The sequence below is a fragment of the Castor canadensis genome, chromosome 18 (assembly GCF_047511655.1).
Source record: "Castor canadensis chromosome 18, mCasCan1.hap1v2, whole genome shotgun sequence".
Classification (NCBI taxonomy): Eukaryota; Metazoa; Chordata; class Mammalia; order Rodentia; family Castoridae; genus Castor; species Castor canadensis.
The window spans coordinates 40,648,326-40,675,780 of NC_133403.1; the positions used below are offsets into that span (position 1 = coordinate 40,648,326).

The 27,455-nt window shown below is 40.3% G+C and overlaps 1 protein-coding gene across 25 annotated transcripts in view; it reads right to left on the bottom strand.

The window, feature by feature from the left end:
* The window catches only part of Clip1 (CAP-Gly domain containing linker protein 1), a 118,990-nt gene that overhangs the window by 35,979 nt on the left and 55,556 nt on the right, over positions 1-27,455 (bottom strand). For 5 of the 25 annotated variants that reach the window (XM_074060749.1, XM_074060750.1, XM_074060748.1 and 2 more), the window contains 10 exons: positions 22,367-23,311; positions 20,089-20,205; positions 17,895-17,952; positions 17,291-17,374; positions 15,934-16,090; positions 13,296-13,461; positions 12,986-13,201; positions 6,922-7,038; positions 4,824-4,930; positions 2,131-2,223 (listed from right to left, as the gene is read on the bottom strand). In XM_074060749.1, the coding sequence (XP_073916850.1) occupies positions 2,131-2,223; positions 4,824-4,930; positions 6,922-7,038; positions 12,986-13,201; positions 13,296-13,461; positions 15,934-16,090; positions 17,291-17,374; positions 17,895-17,952; positions 20,089-20,205; positions 22,367-23,311 (2,060 nt within the window). Of the gene's footprint in view, positions 1-2,130; positions 2,224-4,823; positions 4,931-6,921; positions 7,039-8,144; positions 10,413-12,985; positions 13,202-13,295; positions 13,462-15,933; positions 16,091-17,290; positions 17,375-17,894; positions 17,953-20,088; positions 20,206-22,366; positions 23,312-27,455 lie in introns of all 25 variants that reach the window. The other 20 variants (XM_020161077.2, XM_074060753.1, XM_020161081.2 and 17 more) reach the window with 8 other exon arrangements.

A 27,455-nucleotide genomic window follows, 5' to 3' on the forward strand; every position in this document is an offset into this window, starting at 1 on the left:
GTGAGCCCCTATCTGAAAAATAACAAAAACAAAAGGGTCTTGGGGGTGTGGCTCAAGTGGTAAGCACTTGCCTGATAAGCACCAGGCCCTGAGTTCAACCCCTCAGTATTGACAAAAAAGGGAAGGGGTGAGGAAGGGAGGGATTCGGGAGGGAGGAAGTAAAGAAGGAAGGAGGAAGGAAGGAGGGAAGAAGGAAGGAAGGAAGGAGATCAAAAGATTTGCTCCAAATCATAAAGCCAGTAAGCAGTAGAGTCATAACTGGCTGGGATTCTGCAGTCAGTTTTCGGCTTGTCTCCAGTGGGGAGTAGGGACAAGCATTTCATGGAGGAAAAAGACCTCTACAGCTCCAATTCTTGAGGCACTCAGGAATGGTTCTGAGAACACCTGCAAAAATATTTGTAGGGACTGGGCAGATAGCTCAATAGTAGAGTGCTTGCCTAGCATGGTTAAGGTCCTGGCGTCCATCCCCAGTACCACCAACAAGAACAACAAAAACTTCCTTCGTTCCTGCCCAACTTCCCTTCCCTCCCTCCCTCCTCATCTCCCCCCTCTTTCTTTCTGTCTTTTTTGCAGTGTTGGAGATCAAACCCAGGGCCTTGCACATGCTAGGCAAGCACTTTACCACTGAGCTACATCCCTAACCCTAGGGTTTTTTTTTTTTTGTGGTACTGGGATTTGAACTCAGGACCTGCACCTTGAGACCTACACCAGCCCTTTTCTGTGATAGGTTTTTTTGAAATAGGGTCTTGTGAACTATTTGCCTGGGGCTGGCTTCAAACCATGATCCTCCTGATCTCTCCCTCCTGAGAGGATTACAGGTGTGAGCCACCAGCAGTTGGCTCCCTCTAGTAATTTTTAAAGAAGTTACTTTTCTTTGCATTCCACAAGATATATCCTGGGGAGGGGGACTGTATTTAAACTGAGAGATAAACACTGCAGATATTAACTTGGATTCCTTCATAAATCTATTAATTATCATGGTAAGTATATTCCAGTTTATTACTAAGCAAGGCATATAAAATTAAAGATTGTTTATATCATTTTCCCTAAGTTCTGAAGGTATACACCAGCAAGAGACCACATGACTGTCACTCTCCAGCTAAAAACAGCTGGTTAATCAAAACCAACAACTCTCCTAAAGCTGGTGTAGGAAGTAGCACGAAGGGAAAGAACACTGGGTCTCACGTGCTGGCTTCCAGTGGCAAGGGCAATATTCTACAGAAGGGAGCTCCTACTAGAACCTCCAGGATACATAGGCACTCCCCCACCCACACGCACCCACCAAGGAAGTGCAGTGCTGTGGTTGTGGGGGCACCAAAACAGCTCCAGAGGACATGAAGAACTCTATGCAAACAATAAGCTACAAGAAAACAAGCAGCTGCTCATTCTCCAGCTGCAGGCACAGAGGAATGCACTAAGGAGCACAAAACAACTGCAATGTTCTGAGAAGCTGTTTCCATCACACAGTCCTTTGACAGCGGATGGTCCTTCAACAAGCTCCTCTAGGCTCCCTCCACCAGTTTCTGTGGAAAGCTGCCATCTGCCATAGAGTGCCCAGTCACTGGCAGGAAGATGGGATGCCCTCAGGACTGGTGGGGAAAAAAGAAGGTAGAGAATCTAAAGCAGCCCAGCTAGATCTGGCCTGGGTCTGTTTCTCCCTTAGCTGAACTATCTCCCAAAAAGCAGGAAGAAGGATAGGCTCCAGTTACCTTAACAGCAGCTGGGGCCAAAGATTTTTATTCCCATGAAAATCTTTGCTTCCACAGACATGAAACAAGGCACAAAGATAATCTCTCCCTGCTCCTTCTTCCTTCCCTCTTCCCCTCTCTTCCTCCCTCCTTCTCTCTCTCTGATACTGGGGATTGAATATAGGACCTTACAAGTACCAAGTATGCACTACACTTCTGAGTTCCAGTAACAATGTATCTCTTTGTAGGGGTGAAGCCAATCCCACACTAACTGGCGTGGGTAACATGGCAGGATCTAGTGAGGTCTCTGAAAATTAATGGTGACCTCTCTAAGATCAGACTGATAAAATGACCATTACAAGACTCCCAAGAAGCACTGCAGGAATGTTATCTAAATCCCAAGAGCTCTCTTGGATAGATCCACTGTGGCCCTGTCCATTACCTAGTGCGGCCGAGAGAGCTCAGGAGTGGTACTATGGCAGTGGGAGGTTGGTGAGGGGATCTTCTGCTGCTCACATCCACCCTCATCAGATGCCTGTGTGACACAAGTGAACTAAAGTCAACTTAGTGTTGCAAGTGCTCCTGGTTAGCATAACTACTTGTGTCACAGAGAAAAAAAATCCTAAATTGTATTCCAACATACCCTCTCTAAATATAACTAAGCTCTTCTTTTTTCTTTTCAGTTTTTTTTTTTTTTAAAGACAGGGTTGCATTATATAGCTCAAGTTGGCCTTGAACTTGTGATCTTCCTGCCTCAGAATCCTGTTTATTGGGATTACAAAGGTAAACTGCTTCACCTGGATTTAAGTTATTATTTTCTTTTTTTGCAGTACTGGGGCTTGATCTCAGGGTCTACACCTTGAGCCACCCCACCAGCCTTTTTTTTTCCCCACCGGCCCTTTTTTTGTGATGGGTTTCTGAGATAGGTCTCATGAATTATTTGCATGGACTGGCCTTGAACCCAGATCCATCCTCCTGATCTCTGCCTCCTAAGTAGCTAAGATTACAAATGTGAGCCACTGGTGCCTGGCCTAAATTGTTATTTTCAAACACTGAATTTATTTTTTCTATCACAGTGACCAATTACCTATTTGTATAATTGAATTCATTCTCTTTTCTTTTCTTTTAGCAGCACTGGGGCTTGAACTCAGGGCCTCACATTTGCTAAGTAGATGCTCTACCACTTGAGCTACTCCACAGCCCCTAGTCGCGTATTTGGCTTTGGTAGGTCAACTTTAAAACTCTAACCAATGGCCATGACCACAACTGTAAATTTCTATGTCTGTGTAGATGAAATTTTGGGAACCATTAAAACATAATCTAGGGGAACATAATTAATACTGAGCTGGAGGAAGGGAATTAATCAGCAGCAGCATGGCTGGGCATCTCCTTTACCAAGGAGTGCACATCCAACTATTCCTAGCAGAATCTGAAGAACTCTCAGAAGAACGAGACATATACTAGCTTAATCCAAGCTTGAGGAACAAATATATTGAGAATGACGATTTAGAAAAAGCAGCTTGGAACTGAAGCTTTTATTTCTGTTTGAATCTCATGTATTTACTTTATTATAATTAGAAATAAGAGATATAAACACTTGAAGGAAAGCCATTACACATAATTTTTCTGTGCATCCTTCCTAGTACGTGGCAAGAAGAACACACTCATATATTCACCAGACTAACTGGCTCGGGATTTTTATGTTCATACAGCTGATACAGTGTTCTCATAAAGCAAAAGACCAAAGGATGGAGGTGAGGCTCAAGCAGCAGGGCACCTCCTTCCAAGCACAAAACCCTAAAGTTCAACCCCAGCACCACACACACACACACACACACACACACACACACACACACACACACACACGAAAGCAGAAGAATGAAATCTATGCTGTAACCATAACTTAAAGTGCCACATATATACCATTCTCTGATAACTACAATAACCAAACTTCCAAACTTGAAAGTCAAAGGTTTGGGATGGCAGAGTGGGTCAAATGGTATGAGTGCCTGCCTAGCAAGCATGAGGTCCTGAGTTCAAACCCCGGTGCTGAAAAAAAAAAGAAAAAGAAAAAAAAAAAAGCAAGGGCTTAGGTTAGTGTCACCAAAGGAAATGTAAACAGTCTTTGTGAAATGGAGCAGTAGGATGATGAGAAAACCCTTATCTATCCACCCACCCACCCCCCATCCATCCACCCAATCCATCCACCCAATCCATCCCCCATCCATCCACCCAATCCATCCATCCACCCATCCATCCACCCATCCACCCACCCATCCACCCATCTATCCATCCATCCATCCACCCATCCATCCATCCACCATCCATCCATCCATCCACCCACCATCCACCCATCCACCCCCCATCCATCCACCCATCCATCCACCCACCCACCCACCCATCCATCCATCCATTCATTCATTTGCTCACATTTTTGGTTTTTGAAACAAGGCCTTGATATGTAGCAAAGACTGGCTTCAAACTCACAATCCTTCTGCCTCAGCCTCCCCAGTGCTGGGATTACAGGCATATACCACCATGTTCAGCTAAATCCTAACTTCTAATTCATCTAAATTCATCTAATTCATCATATGATTTGATTATTCTTGAAATCAAGATACTGAAAATCTTGAGCTTGAAATGCTAGGGGTCTTCCCTGCAACAGAGTTTTTCCTATAGAAAGATTTATTAATACAGGGTCTAATGGCTCTAAAGGCTAAGATTGGCTATCATGCAAATGTACTAAGCCTCTACTTGTATCTTCACAGCATTTGAATCCCAAATGTCCTCACTCATCAGCCAGCATGCAGTGCTCTTTAAGCCTTTAACTTAGCTGCAATTCTGACTTAAAAGATGCTACTGAGTTTGCATGTGGGGGAAGCAATAGCATTTGGAGTACAGGAAGGCAACTCTTTTTGTTGCTGTGAGTAATTCGCAAATATGTGAAGATAATTGGCATTATTTTCCTTTCTGTAATTTAAAGTAAGTCACAGGGCTGGAGGATTGGCTCAAGTGATACAGCACCTGCCTAGCAGGTACAGAGCCCAAAGTTCAAATGCCACTACCATGCCAAAAAAAAAAAAAAAACCAAAAAGAAATCAGTTACATAATTTCTCTTGAAGGAGATAAACTTACATTTCTTTCCTGAATTCTTCCATTTTCTGATTTTCTACAGTCAGAAGTTCTTTTGATTTGTTCAGCTCTTCCACATTTTTCAAGTTGTTTTCTTTTAGTGTGTCCAACTTAAAGACCAAGAGAAAAAAACTTGATGAATTTATTTCATCTCCAATGACATGGCTGGATAGATAATTATTCATGAGAATGATTCTATCTAAAAATAGATGAAATTAGTCACTTGTAAAAAAGAAAAGGGGGGGAGGTCTCCTGGGTGAAGAGATTACAAATGACAAATCTATTATGAAATGCAAGTCTCTTCCTTACATTTAGCCTCTCATTTCCTATACATTTGGCCAAAATGTCAAACTAAATTGCTACATAAACTAAAACAAAGTTTTTTTTTTAATCTTGTGTAGGATTCTCAGTACTTATCACTGAGCTTGCTATTCAAAATGATCCGCCTTCAAAAAGCAAGAAATAAGGTGCAAGGCAATAACATCAGCAAGGATTAGTCTCTGTAATCAAACAAGACCTCTTTCCTTTCACAGATTAGTAACTCTATGCAGGATTAGTAATGTGAGTAGTGAATTTACATAATCTTCATTACAAAAATTACTTATTTGAAGCAACATACTTGACTGGAAAGAATTTACTTATCCATTTGAACCTTAACATGAAGGGGAAGAAGCCACACAGTGAGACTGAAGGGCAGTCACACACAACCCCATCTCTACCCATATGGATACAGCTAGCTTAGGGCCTTGCTCCCAGTGGGAAATCCAGGCATGTTATGGGAATGAGTGAATATAAAGGATCACGTGCTCTGGTAGGTGGCTGGATTTCTGGGGTATGGAGCCCCCACCAAGGATGGGTGTTCATATAGGACATCCGTGACACAGGGTGTGATCCTGGGGCCAGGCTGGCACTTTGGGATTTGTGTCTTTATCTCCTATAGCCAGAAAACGTATCTCTCTCATATGCCACCAGCCAAGAATCCAGAAGGTGTCTTGTTAGTTTTAATGTACCAACTTCCTTTTGAATATTTCAGATTTATGAAAAACAAAACAGCACAATGGGCCCAAGACATGGTTCATCTAGTCTTGTGATCTGGCTACAAAAGATATACCACAGGATCTATTATGAGGCAGACACGATTCTCCCTGATTCTATCTTCAAAGGTTAGAGACATTTTCTAAAATCTTATTTATTCTGGCTCTTAATTTTGATTATCTTCTGTGATTTTTTAATGCTTCTCTATTTTTAATTTGTTTCTCTTAGGATTGTCAGTCCTAAGAGTGTACCCCTCTCTATGCAGATTTTGTTTCACCTGTAATTACCTCAAAATGTCATGCCTTGGTTAACCTTGATCATTTGCCTGGCACAAGGAGGCTTAGTCTTCATAGTAGTTATCCTGTTTGGCTGTCCCTTCCCTTGCTCTACTTCTTAACCTATTTCTTACCTGCCTGTGACTTTAAAAAGCACCTGAAGTTGTACAGAACTTCACACACCCATTTCAGTGAGTCAGTCTGCTAGGAACTTAGGTAGCAGCTTTCCAAGGGGAAAAGGGTTATTATGAGCTGGGAAGGGGGAAAGAAGAGAATCAGTGAAGGGTCCAAGAAGGAGAAGTGCTACTTGTGGATTGAATCAAAATATCTTCATGCCAAAAAGTTTGTCCCAGCTCCAGAGGTAACTAATTCAAGATGACATAAAAAGGAATCAGTATTGAACTACGCCAAGAAAAGGCCTACATCAAGCTCACAGCTGGGGATTGGAATTTAGCGGCTTCAAGTTGGGAAAGAGTAGAGGAAAAAAGTGTGTGATACAAGACAAAGGATATAAAATCCAGGAATGCCATCAGCATCTCTTCCCTCTAGTTATTTTAGAAAGTCACACTACTCAGGTTTCTCCATCAACTCTTAAAGGTTGGTCCTACTAAGTAATGAAGTAATACTCTAACATTATCATGGCTGTGGTGTACATCTGACCCTACTAACACAGTTCAGACTTGTATGAGTCCACACATGAAAAAAAATACACAATCCTGAGTCAGTGATCAAACATTCCACGAAGTCGATAAGCTGTTCTTTGTATAAAAAAACCATTTAAATCTGATTACTTCGGTCTGCAGTTTTGCATTTGTTTGCTTGGTGTCCTCCAAGGAGGCCAGAGTTTCGGTCTTCTCTTTGGTCATCTGTTCCATCATCTGCATGGCATCTTCTGCAGTCTGAGCAGCCTAAGCATGAGAAAACACCGTGAGGAAGGAGGGTACCCTCTCTGAGGACATCAGGTGACAATCAGTCTGTGCTGCTCAGGCAGCATTCAGTGTCTACATGGCTAAGGGAACGCACATAAGGATGAGAGTCAGCAAACCAACCCTAAAGCAAACAAACCAAGACATGAAGGGTTCCTATTCCTATGACATTGTTCAATAAGTCAATTATTACACCATTTCCTTATTTTCACATCCCTCTAAACCTCCATCTCAGCTCCAAGCTTGCTCTCATCATTGACTTATACTTGACAGACTAATTAGTGACAACAAAGAGTAATGTCCCTACATAGCTCCATGTCTCAATCACATTTGTAAGTTTCAAACATTATTCTTGCTACTGCAAATTTGGGGCTTTTGAAATCACTCAATTTAGGCTGATAATTTTTCACATAAAAATATAAATTATTTGGGCAATTATAAGGCTCAAGTGTTTCCTAAGAAGTATTTCATGGAAAAGTCTATGAGAGAAACTGTGGGGAATGAATATAATTGTGGCTGTGAATAAAAAAGATGAATATAGAGACAATGCATACTGACTGCTAAAAAAATCAAAAACAATAACTGTAAAAATAAAATCTAAGCACTTGCTTACAATTTCATTTGGTGTATGTAATAAAGTTTATGAGAACTCTGGGTTATACCTACCCTATTACCAGCCATGGAGATTTCAGTGGAATCTTCCAACTCCAAAAAGATAGACACAATGAAACAGTTAAAAGCCTAACAGCAGAATACAGTACTTCAATGCTGCCCATTCTATTATTGCCCTCAAGCTTTTAACAACCAGTTAACTTTTGCACAAAGTTTCTCCTTAAATTAAAAAAAATAAATCTTTTTTATTCACAGTTTGCAATTTTTTCCAAATGGGGAGAGACTACTGCAATTAGACATTTAGTAAAGAATCACCCTTTCAGACTGTAATGAATAGCTGGAGACATATAAGCAACTGATTTAATTGGGTGGATTTCCATAAGGAGCAATGAAGAAAATCACCTAAGCCAGTAACTGTTAGTGCACAGGGTTAGTAAGTAGTCCCGGGTGCTCAATACTTGAACCTCTCACTTTACCGTAAATGAATGAAGAGTCTCAAGCTCTCTAATTTTAAAGGTAAGCTTGCTCTTGTCTTTCCTCAAAGTACGGTTTTCACTTTGAGATTCTAGGAGGTTGGCTGAAATGTGGCTGTTGGTTTTGGCCAGCTGACTAATTTCTTTCTGGAGGAGGAAGTAGCTTTCTTCCAGCTTCTGCTTCTCCTTCAGGAGCTCATCACTTCTCAGCATCATCTCTCTTTTCTCAGTCAGGAGGTTCTTGTTCTCCTGCAGCACCTTGGATCGCTCAGCCACAGCCACTTCGTGATTCAGCCGAAGGTCATCCAGGATCTTGGTGAGGCAGCTATGTAATTCCTGCAGTTCCAACTTGGACTTGGACAGGGCAGCAAAGTCGCCTTTTAGGGTCTCTATGTTGGCAGCAAGGTGAGCTGTTTCCGCACTCAACAGTTCCTTTTCCTTAATTATTTCTACCACTCTTTGCTCCGATTTAGTCTTCTCTTGGATTAGTACAAAATTTTCAGACCGGAGCTGCTCAGTACACTCTCTTAATCCCTCCAGCTCCTGCTCCAGGAGCACTGTTCTTCCTTGAAGCTTATTGTTTTCATATAAGGATGACTCATTTTCCTTCGCTCTGACCTCTTTTTCCAGGATTAAGGACTGCTGCATTTTATGAATCTCTTCATTTAATTTCTTACACTCTTCTTGAAGGTTCAAGCCATCCCTCAGCAAAATGTTCTTTTCACAACAACAAGTCTTAAGCTCAGCATCCAAACTCTCCTTTGCTTGCAACATGTTGGTGTGTTCTTTTTCGAGGTTCTTTTTGGCATTTTGAGCCTCTTTCAGCATCAAAGAGAGGTCACACTTGCTGGCTGTCAGCTCTTCATTTTCCTGTTTTCTCTCCTGAAGTTCTTTCTTCAGAGCATCAATATTACCAAGCAGTTTCATCTTCTCATGTACAAGTATTCTTCTGTTTGCAGCCTCCTGATCATATTTCCTTTTAAGGTCTCCTAAAGCTTTGATGGAATTTTCTCTCTCTACAAGTAAATCTCCATTTTGCACTTCCAGTGCTGACTTTTCATTCAAGAGACTATCCTGCTGCTTTTTAAGCTTAGTAATTTTCTGGCAAGCCATCTCCTTCTCAGAAGTTAGGTACGTGATCTTCTCGTTCAGGTTCATCTCAAGATGGGCAGCCTCTTCAAAGCTCTTGTTGAGTTTTTCAGTGATGATCCTATTTTCACTTAAAAGCTCTTCTTTCTCAGCCAGGAGCCTCCTCTCAGAAGTGGCCAGGGTCTCCTTCTCATGGAGAAGCTGGATACACTCAGAGTCTGTGATTGCTCGACTGGCCTTAATCTCTTCCAGGAGCTTTGTGAGGCTTGCATTGGAGGTCTGAAGCTGCCTTGTCTCCAGCTCCGCCTTCTTCAGTGCTTTCTTGGTACAATCCAGCTGTGTGCGCATTGACCCAGCTTCCGTGCTGAGCAACTGCTTGACCTGCAAGGCAGCCTCCAGGCTGGCACTCAGTTTCTCCTGACCCTGACACAGAATGTCCTTCTCAAACTGCAGGTCTCTGTTGCTCTGGAGAAGGCTCTCTCGTTCTGCCTTTAGGGCCAGGCACATGTTATCGAGGCTTGACTGTTTCTCTTCTGCTGACTTCTTTTCAGTTGTGAGCTCCTCAATCTCCTCAACCAAGGCTTTCTGATCCTTCACAAGTTCCTCGTAAGCACTCTGAAGCTTCTGAATGATGTCGTCCTTGTCTTTTGCCAAGATGAGGTTTTCGGCAGTAAGCTTCTTGATCTGATCCTCCAGCTGGTCTTTTTCTGCCCGAGCCTTCTCAGATGCAGCCATCAGAGTGTCACTGTGGAACTGGAGCTCCTCAACAACTGCCTGTGTGCTGGCCTTGGATGCTTGCAGGGAGTCATTTTCCACATGTATCCTCAAGAGCTCTTCCTGTGCTGCACTGATTTCTTGAAGCAGCTTCTCTCTCTCTATGGTCAAAGCTTCTCTATCAAGATGTTCCTGCTGGTAAAGCTTTTCAGCATTCTGTTTTTCTTCTAAGACTTTCTCCTTCTCTAAACTGAGCAATTCATTTAATGACCATAGTTTCTGCTGGTCTTCCTGAAGCAAAGTTATTTTGGCCTCCACTTCCATAAGCTTTGATAAAAGTGAACCTTTTTCTAACTTTAAAGCATTTCCTTCCTGTGCAAGAAGCTGCTTCTCTGATCTGAGACCCCTCAGCTCTTCTGACATTAGTTCAATTTCTTTTTTGGCTGATGTTAACAAATAAGTTAGCGACTACAGAAACAAAAGATGGAAAGAATGGAAACAGAATGAAATCAAGCAGACAAATGCAAGCCCAAATAACTTAATCTAGCCTAAATTGTAAAAGTTTAAATTTTGTTGTAAGAAACTTCAGAGAAACTATGTGAATAACAAGGGGAAGAAACTAGGGAAATGGAGCCCCTAGAGGGATATACAAAGCAAATTTAGCTTTGCAAAGTGCTTACTAGCTTGTTTTATCTTTGAAACAACTTATGAAATTATTTCCGATAGCTCTGTACAAGATAAAAACACTAGCTTGATTTTAACATCTGGACAAAAGATTCTCTCCTGCCATTCCAATTATCCTATTATTTCATTTCCACTGTAGAAAAGATTCATAGAAGAATTTTTCAAAATAAGCATGTGCTGGTTATAGCACATGCTTAGCATGTGAAAAACCCTTGGTTCAACTTCAGCACCAAAAAATAAATAAATAAATCAAAAAACTACCAAAATTGAGGATATATTAACAAAAAGGGGGAGGGGAGGAAAAACAAGGGAAAATAAACAAATAAACCACTGCTTATTAAGTACTTACTTAATAAAAGGACAGTTACTGGGCTCAGAGTGATTTAGTTCTAGTATAATATATATGTATGTATATAAGCATATAAATGTGTATATGTATGTGTGTGTAACATTTGGACATAATTAAATATAGAATAATTTCTAGGTTTTGGTGACTAAAATGGACAGGTTTTTAAAAAAATGTATTGGTTTATAAGATAATTTAACGCAGTGTCTACAATGCCACTGTCTAGAACTTTCTGCAATGATATAAATATTTAACTGGGAGTCGGTGGCTCACGCCTATCATCCTAGCTACTCAGGAAGCAGAGATCAGAAGGATGGAGGTTCAAAGCCAGCTCCTGGCAAACAGTTTGTGAAACTCTATCTCAAAAAAAAAAATCCCAAAAAAGGGCTGGTGGAGTGGCTCAAGGTATAGACGATAAATTCAAGCCCCAGTACTACCAAAAAAAAAAAAAAAAGTAAATGTTTACATTTGACTATCCCATATAGTAGCTACATGACTACCAAGCACTTAAAAAGTGATGAATGCAACTGAAGAGCTAAATTTGCAGTTTTAAAGATGTAACAAATGTAAATTTAAATGGCCTCATGGTGCTGGTGGTTACTGTACTGGACAGCAGAGCTACAGGTCACTGGTTCCTAAGCCACGCCCTGTGACCTTATGAAATAATGTATAAAATTTGTTGACTATTGCATAGGTAAACTTCCCCAGGATAACAGCCTTAGGTTTTACTGGATTCGCCAGGGTCTGTAACTCATTAAAATCCACTAAAATCAAATATCCAAATAAAAACTCTGGCCTTTTAACGAAATGACTCTTACATGAAACCACCAAACTAAATTAGTGAGACCTCACATAAACAACAAATGCTGTGGTTTGGTCAGGCTGCAATAGTTTAAAGGTAACACTATAAAATTGGAATCTGTCCAGATGAAGGGAACAACACACCCAAAAGATCTGGAAATCATATCCAGTATTAAATGGCTTATGGAATTAGAGAGAAGAGAAAGCCCTGACTGCCAACACACGGAAGAGGGAAGCTGTAGTCTTTCATATTTGACGTGCACTATGTCAAGGCACACTTGGTTAACAGGAGGTTGGGGCAGTGAGGGCTGCTGAGAGCAGAACCCAGGGCCTTGCTCATACTAGCAAGCACTCTACAGCTGAGCTACATCCCAGCCCTAACAGAAGGTTTTTAGTGGAGTTGGTTTCAAGTTCTCTTTCACAATTTCTTTCTACTAAATTATACAAATATTTCTGTAATACATCAAAAATAAATAAAGAAGTATTTTCTTTGAGCAATAAAAAGTTAATTAGCACTAGGAAGTTGAACTTCATTAAGTTACCAGAGTCAAAAAATATATTGGGGCATAAATACAATCCTGATAGCACAAACTGAAATCCAGCACATCAAGTTCTTTCAATAAAAAGGTATTTCCTTGGGCCCCTGAGCCCAGCTTCCTTGTTGATAAAAGCTCAGAGTCCTCTCCACAGTTCTCACTTTGAACTCCTACAAAAGCTCTGTTCATCCAGCTCTCCAGCCCGTAGGCGCTCTCCAGCTCTGACTCGCTAGCTTCCCTTAGCCTCTGACTCCTGCTTTTTCTACAGCTTCTTTCCTAAACCCAGTGAATGTGACAGCAGGCTTGGCCAAGATTAGAGGATATCCTTACCCACACGATAGTCTACTGCAAGCAGGCAGATAAGAGCTCAGGCAGCACAAAAGGGTTTGTGACAGCTGGGAACAAGGAGCACTAGGGGTGGTGATGGCTACTCAATACACTTAGGGGAAAGGTCTGTAGCCATCACCATCCCTGAGAAGGAAGTGCAGCTGGCACCAAACACTTGAGGCCACAGAAATGCAATTCATCACCATGTACACAGAGGTTAACATTTGTGAGGGCCCACTCAACGTGTCCCGTTTGCTGCTACTATCTAAGCTCCCTGGCAGGCTTGGCACAGAAGCCAAGGTAAGCAAGGTGTAATACAACTGCATCATTTGTCCCCCGGAACATACTTTGGCTTTGTCAGCTTGTGTTTTTAGTTCTTCCATCTTTTGCATCAAGTCTCTGTTCTCGTCCTGGGCAGCCCTCAGCTTCTCCTCCGTCTCCAACAGTATCTTCTGTAGGTTCTGTAGGATTTCTTCATGCTTAGTTTTTGTCTCAGAACTGGCTTTTTCAAACCTGGCTTTCAGATCCTGACACTGGTTGTGGTTCATTTCCATCTTCTTTTCCTGCAGACACCACAAGGAAAGGAGTAAATCACCTGGCCATATATGGCCACCCTGCCCTCCTTGTGGCAAACAGTCCCATTTACTCCCTCCTTACCATGTCCAACAGTTTTTCCTCTAGTTCTCTCTTTTCTTCCTGGTGCTTTTTAGCTGCTTCCTGCTGGCTCTGTTCAGCCTTAAGAGTTACTTCCCCAATATTTTTCTGCAGAACACTTGCATTTTCATTAGCCTTTGTAAGTTTTAGCTCTAATTCTTCTACACATCTAGAACAAATTTCAATACACAGTGTCAGATTTATCATAACAATGTTTTAAATTTAATAATTATAATAGAGTCAGACACCACCTGATCACACCTGTAATCCTAGCTACTTGGGAGGCTGAGATTGGAAGGATTACAGTTTGAGGCCAGCCTGGGCAGTTTGCAAGGCCCCATTTCCAAAATAACCAGAACAAAATGAACTGGAGGTATGGCTCACCTGCAGTAAAGTCTCTGCTTAATAACCCAATCCCACCAAAAAAACCCACTGGTATATATAGTAGAAATATACTTTTTGGCTTTTTTTTTTCTTTTTAGGTGATACTGGGGTTTGAACTCAGGCCCTCATGCTTGCAAAGCAGGCACTCTACCACTTGAGCCACTCCTCCAGCCCCCTATTTTTGTTTTGATTTTTTATTGAGACAGGTGTCACTATCCTCTTGCCTCAGCCTCCTGGATGCTGGGATTATAAGAGTGTACCACCATGCCCAGCAAAAAATATACTTGGGCTGGTAGCATTTCGTAGGTGGTAGTACACCTGCCTAGCAAGTGCAAGGCCCTGAGTTTAAATTCCAGTACTGCCAAAACATATATATATGTATATATGTACATACAGTTAATAACAATCATGTTAATGATATACATTTATGATTAGTTAATAACACCCGAAATCAAGACAGATTAAAAAGATCACTTGCCTGAAGAATAATTTTAACAATTGTGATAATTATAAATACATTATTTTGAGTAAAAACTATTTTATAGGTGAGGTTCATTATTTTATGTTAATAGATCACTAAGGAAAAATGAGGGAAAAACATTAAGAGAGCATTCCTTTTTCTTTTCTTTTTGGTGGTACTGGGGTTTGAACTCAGGGTCTCATGCTTCCTAGGCAGGTGCTCTACCAGTTGAGCCAAGCAAATGTCTTAAAGGAAATGAGGGCTAAGGGCATCGATAAATAGTAAAGTGCTTATATGTGAAAGGCCTTGGGTTCAATCCCCAGTACCAAGAAAAATAAATATCCTAGGTGGGGTACCTCACACCTGTAATCCTATCTACTGGGGAGGCAGAGACTGGGAGGATCATGATTTAAGGCTAGCCTGGGCAATAAGTTTGTGGTACTCCATCTCAACCGATAAAAACTTAAGTGTGGTGTATATGCCTGCCATCCCAGCAACACAGAAATAAATAGGAGGGGCTGGCAAAGTGGTAAGAGTGCCTGCCTAGCAAGCGTGAGGCCCTAAGTTTAAACCCAGTGTCACCAAAAAAAGAAAAAAAACAAGAATAAGTAGGAGGATCATGGTCCAGGTGGGCCTGGACATAAAAGTGAGACCCGATGTGAAACAGCTAGAGTAAAAAAGCTAGAGGCAAGGCTCAAGAAGTAGAGCACCTGCCTGGCAAATGCAAGGCCCTGTGCTCAAACCCCACACTACAGGATAAATAAATAAACAAATAAAATAAAACAAAACAAAATAGAGGAAATGAGTTTCAAAATTTCAACAGACTAGATTACCAAAGTCATTCAAACACCTCTTGAGAAAAGAAAACACAAAAAATTACAATGAGCCTCTCTCTCTTTTTTTTTTTTTTTTTTTTTTTTTTGGTGGGACTGAGGTTTGAGCTCAGGGCTTTGCATTTGCAAAGCAGGTATTCTACCACTTGAACCATGGCTAGATCGGGAGGATCACAGTTTGAGGTCAGCCTGGGCAAATACTTCATGGGACCCCCACCTCCATAACCAGAGCAAAATCAACTGGAAGTGTGGATAATATGGGAATCATATTACACTCATGTCACAGGATTAGAATGAATAGCAGAAAATATACTCCATATCATAGTGAGCGCTTAGTAGGTTTACCTATCATTACACTCAAGTTAAAAATTTTCTGCTGGAAGGGGTAGGGTGCCTATCTACCAACCTCCAGATCCTGAATTCAAACTCCAGTACCATCAGCCTCCACTCCACACACACAAAAAAAAAAGTCACCAAAAAGGTCTGTGAATAGCAGTATATTCCTTTACTCCATCCATCTGACAAGTGAGATAGACAAAGTCCATTTTAGAAGGTTAAACAATTGATTCAAGGACATACTGAGGCACTAATAGAAAGGAACTGAGGAACTGGGGGACTGGAGTGTAGCTTAGCTCCGTGGTAGAATGCTTGCTTCAAATATGCAAGGCCCTGGGTTTGACCCTCAGCACTATAAAATTTTAAAAAAGGAAGGGAGAAAGAAGGAAAAAAAATGAGAAAGAAAGGAACAGAGACAGGAAGCTATAATACAGAAGAACCCGAGCCTTTTGTCCCAATCATCTAGACCTTGCTACACAGCTTAATCTAAAGCAAGCATTCTCTCTTTCTTTTAATTTTTTTGGCGGTACTGGAGTTTGAACTCAGGGCCACATACTTGCTAGGCAGGAGCACTACCACTTGAGCTCTCTCCCAGCCCACAAGTACTCTCTTCAACACATTCACCTACCTTTCTTTCAGACGCAATTCGTCATTCATTTTTGTCAGCTGAGAAGAATTATCTCCTGACATCTTCATTATTTCTGCAATATCATTTTCCAACTTTTCCTTTGCCTTCATCAACTGCTCTTCTCTTTCATCCCTCTCTCTAAATTTTGCTTCCATATCTGAAAATATAGAGGAAAAACAGCACTGCAGTGTTAAGAGCAAAAAAAGAAAAAACATGTATTAGGCTAGGCACTGGTGGTTCACACCTGTAATCCTAGCTACTCAGGAGGCAGAGATCAGGAGGATCGTGGTCTGAAGCCAGCCGAGGCAAATAGATCATGAGACTCTCTCTCGAAAAACCCCATCACAATAAGGACTGGCAGAGTGGCTCAAGATGAAGACCCTGAGTTCAAGCCCCAGTACCACAAAAAAAAAAAAAAACTGTATTGACTACATCCTTGTCCTAGGGACATCTGCAAATAGCAATCCCTGCTCTCAAGAAATTGTACTCTAGCAAAGAAGATGGACAAAAAAACAGGATAAAGAAAAGAATAAGAGATAGAGGTAAGTGCTAAGAGGGGAAAAGTGAAAGTAGGGAAGGAGTTGGGGAAGATTAAGATCTTAGACGAGGCCTCCTTGAGATGGTACATTTAAGACCTGAAACAAAGGAGGGAAGAGAGAAAGGCAAGTGCAAAGGCTTCGAGGCAGGAATGTGCTTGACACATCCTGTATCAGCAAGGAAGGAGATGTGGCCAAAGTGGAATGAGAGAGAGGAAGGAAAGTCTGACATGAAATCCTGAGGGTGATGGGGCTTTCATGGGGCTGGAGGCTTGGCTCAAGAGGTACAGGGCTTGCCTAGCAAGCAAGAGGCCCTGAGTTCAAACCCCATACCACAACAATTAATTCATTCATTAATTAGACTATAGCTTTTAGTAAGTAAAACGGGAGCCACTGGACAATCTTAGGCAGAGAATTAAGAATGCAAAGCCAACATAAACTACATAGCGAGCCCCTGTCTCAAAGTAAAAAAAAAAAAAAAAATCACTCTTTGGCTGCTGTGTTGAAACAGAAAGAAGGGGACAAGGATAGAAGCAGGAATTGAGTGTCAGCTGTGAAGGCCATTCATATGAAAGACAGTTCTAGCCTGGATGTAGAAGCGCAGAAGTGCTAGCATGTGTTGAATTGTGGCTCTTTTGAAAACAGCAAAGAGGACATTCTGAGGGTTACAGATCTCAAATGAGTATTTCATCACATTACATAACCATAATGAGTAGAGAGGCTAAGAATGAATAGTAGATAGGTTATTCTAATACACAACTATATCAAATTTCAGGAAACCTACTATATTTAATGATTAATCACCAGAGACATCTCCTTACCTGATAAATTTTCTCTCAGCTTCTCCAATTCAGAAGACAGCATGTTAAATTCTTCCTCCTTTTGGTGTAATTTATTTACTGTTTCTATTTAGGATAAAGTTAAAAGTTTAATGTATTTCATACTTAACAGGCCACATAGAATTTGACTAATTTCCAACCTAACAGAATTATATGCTTGTGAGATCTAGCACACAAGAACACTGACAAGTCCCAGTATAAACTACACAGCTGCACAGGACTCTAAGGAAGCCTGAAGTTGTGCTGCCTCTCCACATCTATACATCTGGCGGGCCCTTCATTCCTTTCCCATGCATCTCTCTCCTCCTTACAATAAAAACTCAACCAAGTTATCCATGTCAAAAGCCTAAGATAATACTTTTCCAAGGAATACTTACATTTTAATATGGAACAAGCCTAAGTCAAAAGAAAGAATGAATTGGGAGTCTGAGGTTCTGGGAAGCCAATGGCATGTAGTATTCCTGGGCGCTGGAAAACTTCCAGGATTGTGAGATTTGACTACAGGCAGCGTTTATTCTGTGCACTCCTGAAGCTAGCCAGGAGGACACACCCTAAAATGATCTGCTCATAGTTTAGTAAGACATACCTTGCATACTTCTCTGAACAGAGACCGCCTCCTCTGAAGCACCAGCAAATTTTTCTTTCTAAAGAAAATGAACCAGATATTCACAACGGTTTCAAATGATAAAAATAAAAAGTGCCTATAAGTTATAAGTACAGTACTGTTTACTTTTTGTGCTGGCTTGGTTCCAATGAACTGTCGAATGTCTATCATGTACATGTGCATGAGTACACGAGTGAGATCTATGCATGCTCGCGTGAATATGTGGGTGTGCATGTATACCTGTATACGAGTGCAAGAATGTACACACCTGTGGAAGGAAACCCATGCACGTGTACACTGGGTGCATGCCCATGGTGTGCCATGGCGCTTGCCCTACAACAGTAACCTTCTCTTCACAAATCTGCCTGAGACAACAGAGGTCTGGATTTTTTCATTTCTGATAGTAACCTGATAAAACCTGAACTAGATTCAAGTCTCATCTCTTGAATCTTTGTCCACAACTTTTTAAACTGAAAAGGTGCATCAGTCACCTACTGTTCAAGGTATCCTTACCTAAATGTGACAATAGGCCAGGATAAATCCACTCTTCTGGTTGTTCTGCAATAAAATTTTGAGCTAGCTATATGAAGCTAATTTTTAAATGAGAATTTCTAACTAACTAGGATTACAAAAAGATAGGCACATGAGCTTTAAGTCCATCAAAGCCCACCTGTGTCATTCCCAGAGCCAGGTGGCATGTGTTCTCTAAAGAGCATACAGAAAAATACTTAAAAAAAAACAGTAAAGAAGTTTAGGAAAGAGGACAGAGAAGTGTGGAATACAATGTGGCTGGCAGCATGGCTCAAGCAGTAGAGCACCTACCTAGCAAGCATGAAGCCCTGAGTTCAAACCCCAGGTCCACCAAAAAAAAAAAAAAAAAAAAAAAAATTTTTTTTTTCCAAAAATGACACCAAATCAAATGGTGATTCCCAGGCCAACTCTTTCTCAACAAAACACAGCTGAATTATATACCAAAACTGTCCAACGGAACTCTCTGCAATGGTGGAAATGCCACCATTGGCATTTCAATAAGAAAAACATTACACACTTTTTATTCACCATTGTGGTTAGCAGAGTATAGTTTCCACTTTTTTTTTTTTTTTTGATGGTACTGGCATTTGAACTCAGGGTCTCACACTTCACTCTTGCTAAGCAGCCGCTCTAGCACTTGAGCCATGCCAGCCCCTAGCAGAGAAGTATAGTAAGTGGGTAACAGGAAGGTATGTGGCAGAGATGTGACAAGAGACCCTTAGTAGCTACTGTTTCTCTTATCTAGTCTCTCTATAAGCTTAGCGCTTTTCCCTCTCCTTTGGCACATGGGTACCATAGCCACTGTTCTCAATTATCAGCCTTGACTAAAGTTTGGAGGCAAGGTAGAAAGGGAAAAAATTAAGAAAAGGTAAAAAAAATATGTCTCACAAGTTGGGATTAGAAAGAAAGGTAATATACAAAAGAAAAGTAATTTCCTAAGGTGGAATATAATCAAGTTTGAAGAATTCAACTACATGACACCCTGTCTTGCCAACAGAGGGCGCAGAAGACGAGGCTCCTGCCTCCAAGTCACAAAGGAGGTGGAAGGACCAGGGCAAGAGCCTCACTATCAATGAAGCCTAACTATGCTGAATGTATGGCTGGAAAGATCTTGGTGCTTAGTAAAAATAGTTAATGATGTTCCAAAGTAGTGCTTTACCAGAAGCAAAGAACAGATTTTTTTAAAAAGGGAAGCAATTAACTGGGTGCAGGTGGCTCACACCTGTAATCCTAGCTACTCAGGAGGCAGAGATCAGAAGGATCAAGGTTCAAAGCCAGCTCGGGCAAATAGTTCGCAAGAACCTAGCACAAAAAATGGCTGGTGGAGTGGCTCAAGGTGTAGGCCTGGAGTTCAAACCCCAGTACAGAAGGCTGGTTTGTTTGTTTAGACAGGGTCTTACTATGTACCCCAAGCTGGCCTCAAACTCTTGATACTCCTGTCTCAGCTTCCCAAGTGCTGGGATCACAGATGTCCACCACCATGCTTGGCTCCCCACAGGTATTTATCAGCCAGTAACACATTTAATTTAAATCAACGTTTTGAAGGAGGAAAGAAATAGCTGTGGTATCTTTTTTTTATGGAAAATGTTTTTCAAACAGGAAATGGCCAGAAGCCTTAAGATTCAGATTCCCAGCAGGTACTTACCAAAATCTGAAGTTCTTTTTCCAAAGTCTCTTTCACTTGACTGACTTCACTCAAATTGTTCTGAAGGTTAGTAAGCTTTAGCTCTTTCCCCTGGAGCTCTTTGGTAATGCTACTAGCCTAACATACAGAGTTACATGGCATAGAAGCAAATGAACAAAAAGGAAACAAAAAAGCATAAAGAAAAAAATAAAATGAATGTAAAAAAATCTATGAGAAACAAACACAACAAAACAAAACTGAAAGGAACAAAAGAGTTTTTTTAATTCTTCTAAGAAGCCAATAACTTTTCAAACAATCCATTCTAAATATGATTGTCTGATGGCTATTTTTAGAAAGTTAAAATAAATACATTATTTCTATACCTAAATTTGGAATACAGCAAGATCTGAAGCAGAAAGTACTGCTATTTACGTTCTAAATGAGCTACTTGGCCAATTTCATCTCTAGACATTAAAAGCAGGTGGGGTATATATAGCTCACTGGAAGAGCCCATGCTTATTAGTAGTAGTAGACTCAAGGCCCTGGGCTCAATTCCACCCCCCCAAAAAAAACCCCTTAAGACAGAAATGATGGGTGCCTTATAGTGGTGATCTATATTATTTTCCGTATTTGCACGTTTAAAGTATTTGACATTCAAACTGAATTTTAAAATCTACTAGACAATAGTCACCAGAATTTGGCTTTATTCCTTGAGATTTTAAAAAAAAAGGAGTCCAACCATTAGCTACATATTGTTTTGATTGGTATTTTGGAAACACATGAAGAGATCAGAGAAAAACTTGTAACCAGTTATCTTCAACTACTGTTACTTAGCAAATTTTTTGCTGTTTGTCCTTACCACTCCCCACTTAACCACCACAACCCTTCCTTCTTTGCCAGTAGAACAGCTTCTACAAAAAACTCAGAACAGCCAGGCACTGGTGGCTCATGCCTATAGTCCTAGCTACTCAGGAGGCAGAGAGCAGGAGGACTGCAGTTTGAAGTCAGTCTGGGCAAATAGTTCACAACACCCTATCTCGAAAAAAACCATCACAAAAAATGGCTGGTGGAGTGGCTCAAGGCGTAGGCCCTGAGTTCAAATTCCAGTACCACAAAAAAAAGGCTTAGAACATTCAACATCAATGCCAGCACCTCACCTAAAGACAATCCTTAAAAATGGACATGACATTTAACAAGGCTAGTTAGAAGAAATTGGAGCTGGTGGATGTTTCATAGTTTCCTATGTCTTCCCTCAAGAAAACTGGACCTAGTGGGGTACCAGTGGCTCATGCCTATAATTACTTGGGAGACTGAGATCAGGAGGATAGAAGCTTGAGGCCAGCATAGGCAAACATTTTTGTGAGATCTCAACTCCAAAACAACCAGAGCAAAATGGACTAGAGTTGGTTCAAGCAGTAGGGTGCCTGCTTTGCAATCACAAAGCCCTGAATTCAAACCCCAGTCCCACAAAAAAAAAAAAAAAAAAAAAAAAAAGTTGCTAGATGGAGCTAGATGGTGTCTTCATTGTGGTATGGAAGAAACTCCAATGAAACCTGAGTGGCAATGTAAAGGGTTCTGGGCTCCTGACCACACTTCTGCTGGGAACGTTACTCGTTTCCACATATTAATTTACAGTACCAAGCAGCACTCAGTTCATACTCTACTTTACATACAACCTACAAACAAGGGAGTGACATGGTTGGAAAAGAAGAAGACCTTGTATAGCCTTTTTTCTGTGTGTGTGAATGATACTGGGGTTTGCACTCAGAGCCTTGCACTTGCTAGGCAGACTCTCTGCTATTTCAGCCATGACCCAGCTGCTGTTAGTTTTGTTTGTTTTTAACCCAGGCTGGCCTCAAATTCAAAATCCCCCTGCCTTCCAAATGCTGGGATTACAGATATGTACCACCATGTCCAGCCTGACCGTACACATTTCTATCGCATTCAATCACTCGTTTACCTTAACATCATTGTCTTAGGGAGTTCGTTCGAATAATCAGTATTAAAAAATATCACCAAGATATTTTATGTCCTTTGTTTCTCTAAGTCTTCAAAACCTGATGTGTGTAACTGGATTCTAGAACTAACATAAATCCACATGGTTGGGCCACTCTTTTCTCTAATCTCCTCAGATCCTCAGATGATAACCAGACTCCACTACCCTGAGAATTGTCATGCAATTTGTTTTCAGGAAATCATGTATTTGGAGGATGAATGACTTCAACTCAAAAATAACACAATGCAAAATAAAAATAACCAATGGGGGGAAAAAAAAAGGATGGAAGATGTCAATACAAACCTTGCCACTTTCAGCATTCTTTTCAATCTCTAAATTTTTAATCTGTTTCTCTGCTGCCTCAAGCTGCTGTCTAAGTGTCTCGATTTCCAATTTACCTTCGGAACTGCATTTCTGAAGGGCATCAAGATCCAAGAGCTTTTCTTCAGCAGCCTTGAGCTGTGATGTAAAATTACCAATGACCTTGCTTTGTTCACTGCACTTGGCTTGCAGAACCTCTAGCTCCTTTACCTTTATTTCAGCCTCCTGCAGTTTGTTTAATGTGTCCTCCATTTCCACTAGATGCTGGTCTTCTGCTTTGTCCAGTCTTGATTTGATGGCCTCCAGGCTATCCTCCTTTTCTTTAACGATTTTCATCAGCTTAGCCCTCAGGGCTTCTATCTCTTTAGCATGAGCAGACCGTTCAGAATCCTGCTTATTCTGCAGATTTTCTATTTCGTGCTGGTAATCTAGTCTCAGTTTATCTATTTGTGTCTTTAACTCAGCAAATTCGGCTGTCTCTGTTCCAACCCCTTTGCTGAAGGACACCTTCAGCTCCTCCATCGCCTGCTGGTGGGATGCAATGGCAGTCTCCAGTTTGGACTTCCACAGAGCTATCACATCAGAATTCTCCTTGTTAGCATGGTCAAGTTTGCTTCTTAAGGACTCATTCTCTTTGGAAAGCTTCTCTGTGGCCACATGCAGAGCCTTTATTTCCTTCTGAAATGCATCTTCCCGAGTTCCAAAATGCTCCTTCAGAGAAGTTATTTCTCTCTGGTGGTCAGTATGGGTGGCTTCCAACTTTTCTTGCAAAGAGCTTATTTCTTGCAAAAGGGAAAGTGACATGTCCACATTCCCTGCAGGTTTACTGGACTCTAGCCTTCTTCGGAGCTCAGCTACTTCCTGTACTCTCAATGCTAGGTCTTTTTCTAGTTCCATTATACGAGACTTTTCTGATACTGTAGCCACCTATAAACAGTTCAAAAAAAAAAAAAGAGATCACTTAACTAACAAATTACTGATGATTTTCTTTAACACTGAAAATTTTTACAAACTACTCCAACTCAGGCAACTGTCAAGTTATTACAAATGATAATGGGTTAACTTTATCTCTCACTGTGATACTAGCTTATGCACAATTCTGGTAGCTCCAATTTAAAATTATAATCTTGGGCAAACTTCCACCAGTTTAAGATGCTAAAGGAATCTAAAATGGATACTGAACTTAACTCACACCAAGTATATTTGCTTTTCCTGTAAAGAAGCTTAAACCAGGGAAGTAACAGAAATGATAACTTTCAAAGTTCTCAGATACATCTGCCTCATGGAAGAAAGAATGCCCCTTATTTGGCCAGTTCTTCTAACACATCCCCTCACCCAGGCTATACCAATGCTTCTTTGCCTGAGCTTGGTGATGAACACCACTATGCTGTTCTCTACAATAACAACTGGCCACATGTAGACACTGAGAACTGAAATGTGGTTCATCTGCAGTGAGATGCATTGCAAGACACACATCAGAGCCAAGAACAAGTGGCTCACACCTATAATCCTAGCTACTCAAGAGGCAGAGATCAGATGGATCATAGTTCAATGCCAGCCCTGGCAAATAGTTCGCAAAACCCTAACTCGAAAACAACCCAAAAAAGGGTTGGTGAAGTGGCTCAAGGTACAGGCCGTGAGTTCAAATCCCAGTACCCAGAAAAAAAAAGTCAGGTTTTAAAGACTTAGAGAAAAAAGAACATAAAATATCTTGCTAATAATTTTTATATTGCTTACATTAGGAAATGATAATATTTTTGACATATTGGTTTAAAGCCATATGAAAATTATTTTCACTTTTAACTTACTAAAAAGTTACTGGGAACCAGAAGACTGTAAATTCCATATATGTGACTGGTACTTCTATTGGATATCACTATCAAATATTTCAATCGATAACACATCACATGTCAAATAACTGGATAAGGAAAAATTTACTAACTTTTTTTTAATATGACAAAAGAAAGCTTACTTACCTGCAAATACAACTTAGAATCTTACAGGGACCCCTTTCTGGATTTTATTTGGATGTATGCACCTTGTTTCCCTAGCCCAGTGGTTCTCCACACTAACACACATGAATCATCTGCAGTGTGAATCTACAATGCAGACTCCGGCCTACTTCCATGTATTTTCATTTTATTTGAGCGCTGGTGGTTTTGGTTTTTCTGGTGTGACTGAGGTTACTAGGGTTTCGTGCTTGTAAAGCAGGCACTCTAACACTTGAACCACACATCCAGTGCATTTTGCTCTGGTTGTTTTGGAGATGTGGTCTCAAGAACTATTTGCCTCTAACCTCAATCTTCTTGATCTCAGCCTCCCAAGTAGCTCGGATTACACTGTGAGGCACTGGTGCCCAGCTAGGTGTTTTTTCAGTGAGTACCTCAGAGTTAGGAAAAATACTTTCTCAGCAACCTGAATCCTTTTGTCTTAGAAAATTATTCCCCACTGCTATCTGTTAGGCTGTCAGCTCAGTCAATACAACATGTGGAAAATGGTAGCTTCAGACATAAAAAAATTATTTGACTAACCTGGGAAATAGAAGGGAACACAGGTAATTTAAAAATACCAGTGGTCCCAAATTTCAAGGATCAAAATTACTCCAACTTAAGACTCCTCTCCCACATTGCCTTTATTGTGCTAGAAAATACAAGTCTCTTTCATTTCCTCTGCCTGATTATACAAGTTCTAACACTAATAAACTGTCCAGGAGAAAAGACAAAAAAAAGCATGTGAGTTTCTACAACTGCACAATCAGTCATTAAATATTTCAGAACAGACTACAATTACTGTGCTTTATAGTTATTACAGATGCTTCAGTTCAAGATGTTAATTCACTTATATACTATTTTCTAAGGAGAGAGGGCCCACATATTTGTTACCTAAAAATAAGATATAAAACATTAATAAATCCCACCATTGCTGCAAGTTCTGTAGCATAAATTAAATCCAATAAGGTAATGGTTCTTAGTCACAACAAAATAGTTAATTTGAGAGAATGCCAAGTAAAAAGTAAGTAAAAAATCAACGTAATTATTCTTTATGTGGCTTTTTACATAAGGAATAGCACTTCTATTTTAAATTTTATTCCCCAAAGTCTGACCTGAATCAAAACTATGTGTCTGCCTCTTGTGCTAGTTCGAGGTCATAAAAGTCAGGAATCATTTCTAACAGCATCAGGCAGGCACACTATTCATAAATTGGATTCGTTGGCTAAAGTAATTCTAAGGTACTTCTAAAAGCGAATGTAAGTGATATGAGACTTAAATGAGTTAACTGGTCATTTTCATACTTGGCAAACAAAGAGGCTCAATAATAGCAGACAGAGTGTGTTATGGCAAGATGTAAGCTTCCATCTGAAATGCTTGGGTAAACCAAATAAATGCCTTTATGTTTTTCCTTTCTTTTTTCTTTCCTTTTGCTTTTTTGTGGTACTGGGGATTGAACCCAAGACCTCATGCATGCTAGGCAAACACTAAACCACTGAGCTACATTTCCATCTCAATAGATGCCTTCTTATCCAGAACAAAAAAGAAAGCATTAAAGTTGTTTGCTGATAAAATTAAGACCTGGGAGAGGAGTTCAGAAGCAGAAAGCATCTCTATCTACTTCAATACCAGTCATACACAAGTACCTCCACCTCATCAGTCCCTTGTATTTCCCAGATCAAGTCTTTGCTCAGGTAACCGAACCAAATTACCTTTTTTCCCGCTCTTTTGCTTACCCAATGTAATGAAAAATCTTTAGTTGTAAGGATGACTGAGAACATTTCCTTTCTTCTTAAAAAATAAAAAACTCATGATTGAGAGAAGGAAGATTACTCAGTTGTCTAGATTTTTAGATCAATGATTTCTCAGCAAGAGAAATTTCTACAAATACTCATGATTCAAAAGAAAAAAATCAGGACACCAAATCTGATAAGAGATAGGAATTTTTGAAATTTTAAAGTTAAGGCCAATCATAGTCAAATTCTTGATTTAAAACATACTTGAATACATATTTTTATATGTGAGTGACTCCAATTATTTCTTTCAGCACAAAACTATTTCTATAATAAACTCCAACCTGTGTTGGTTAAGAGCACAGATTCTAAAGCCAAACGACCTAGGTGCAAATCCTGGTTCCCCAATTACTGTTAGCAGTGTGACCTTGGGCAAATTATTTAACCTCTCTGAGAATAAATTATTATTTAGCATCATCTGTAAAATGGAACAATACTACTACCCACCACCTAGTGTTGTGGTAAGAATGAATACTGGCAAAGCACTTACTGCACAGCAAAATGTAAGCAATTTCTAGGTGCTTAATATGTAAATTAACAAAAACAGGACTGATTTCCCTGGTTCCAAAGGCCAAACATATTGAACTAAGGATAATAAGAAATCATTTTGTTCCCATCCAGGTGCTTATGGCTCACACCTGTAATCTTAGTTACTTGGGAAGCTCAGATCCAGAGGATTACATTTGAGGCCAGGCTAGACAAACATTTTGTGAGAATGCCTCTCCAAAATAACCATACCAAAATGAACTGGAAATATGGCTCAAGCAGTAGAGCATGTGCTTTGCAACCATGAAGCCCAGTTCCACCCAAAAAAAAAAAAGAAAGAAAGAAATCATTCTGTTCCCAAAAAGTACCCTCCTGACCAGTGAGATTTTAATCTCCTGGGTGACAGAAAGGAGGCATAAGCAATGACAGATCAAGTATCAAGAAAAAAAGATAACTGGGATTAAAGTCCTTAATTCCCATTAAAAAAAAAAAAAGGCAGTCTTTCAATTTCCTCTCCCCAGCAGGCTAGGGAGAAGGCAGGAAACAAACTAATTATTTAGAAAACTCAGTAACTAGGAATAGGAGAACAAGAGGACAATTGACTGCTTGTAGCAAACTAGAGAAAAGTTATCTCAAAGTATTAATACAAAGAACCTCAAGTGCAATTGTGGATATCCACATGTTTATATGGCTGTTACTGGTTTCGAGAACCAAAGAGTTGAGTCTCTACTCTTGACAAAAGATTTGATATAAAATACCTGTGCCTACCCATTGTTCTAAAATCATGAACACCTGAGCAGTACT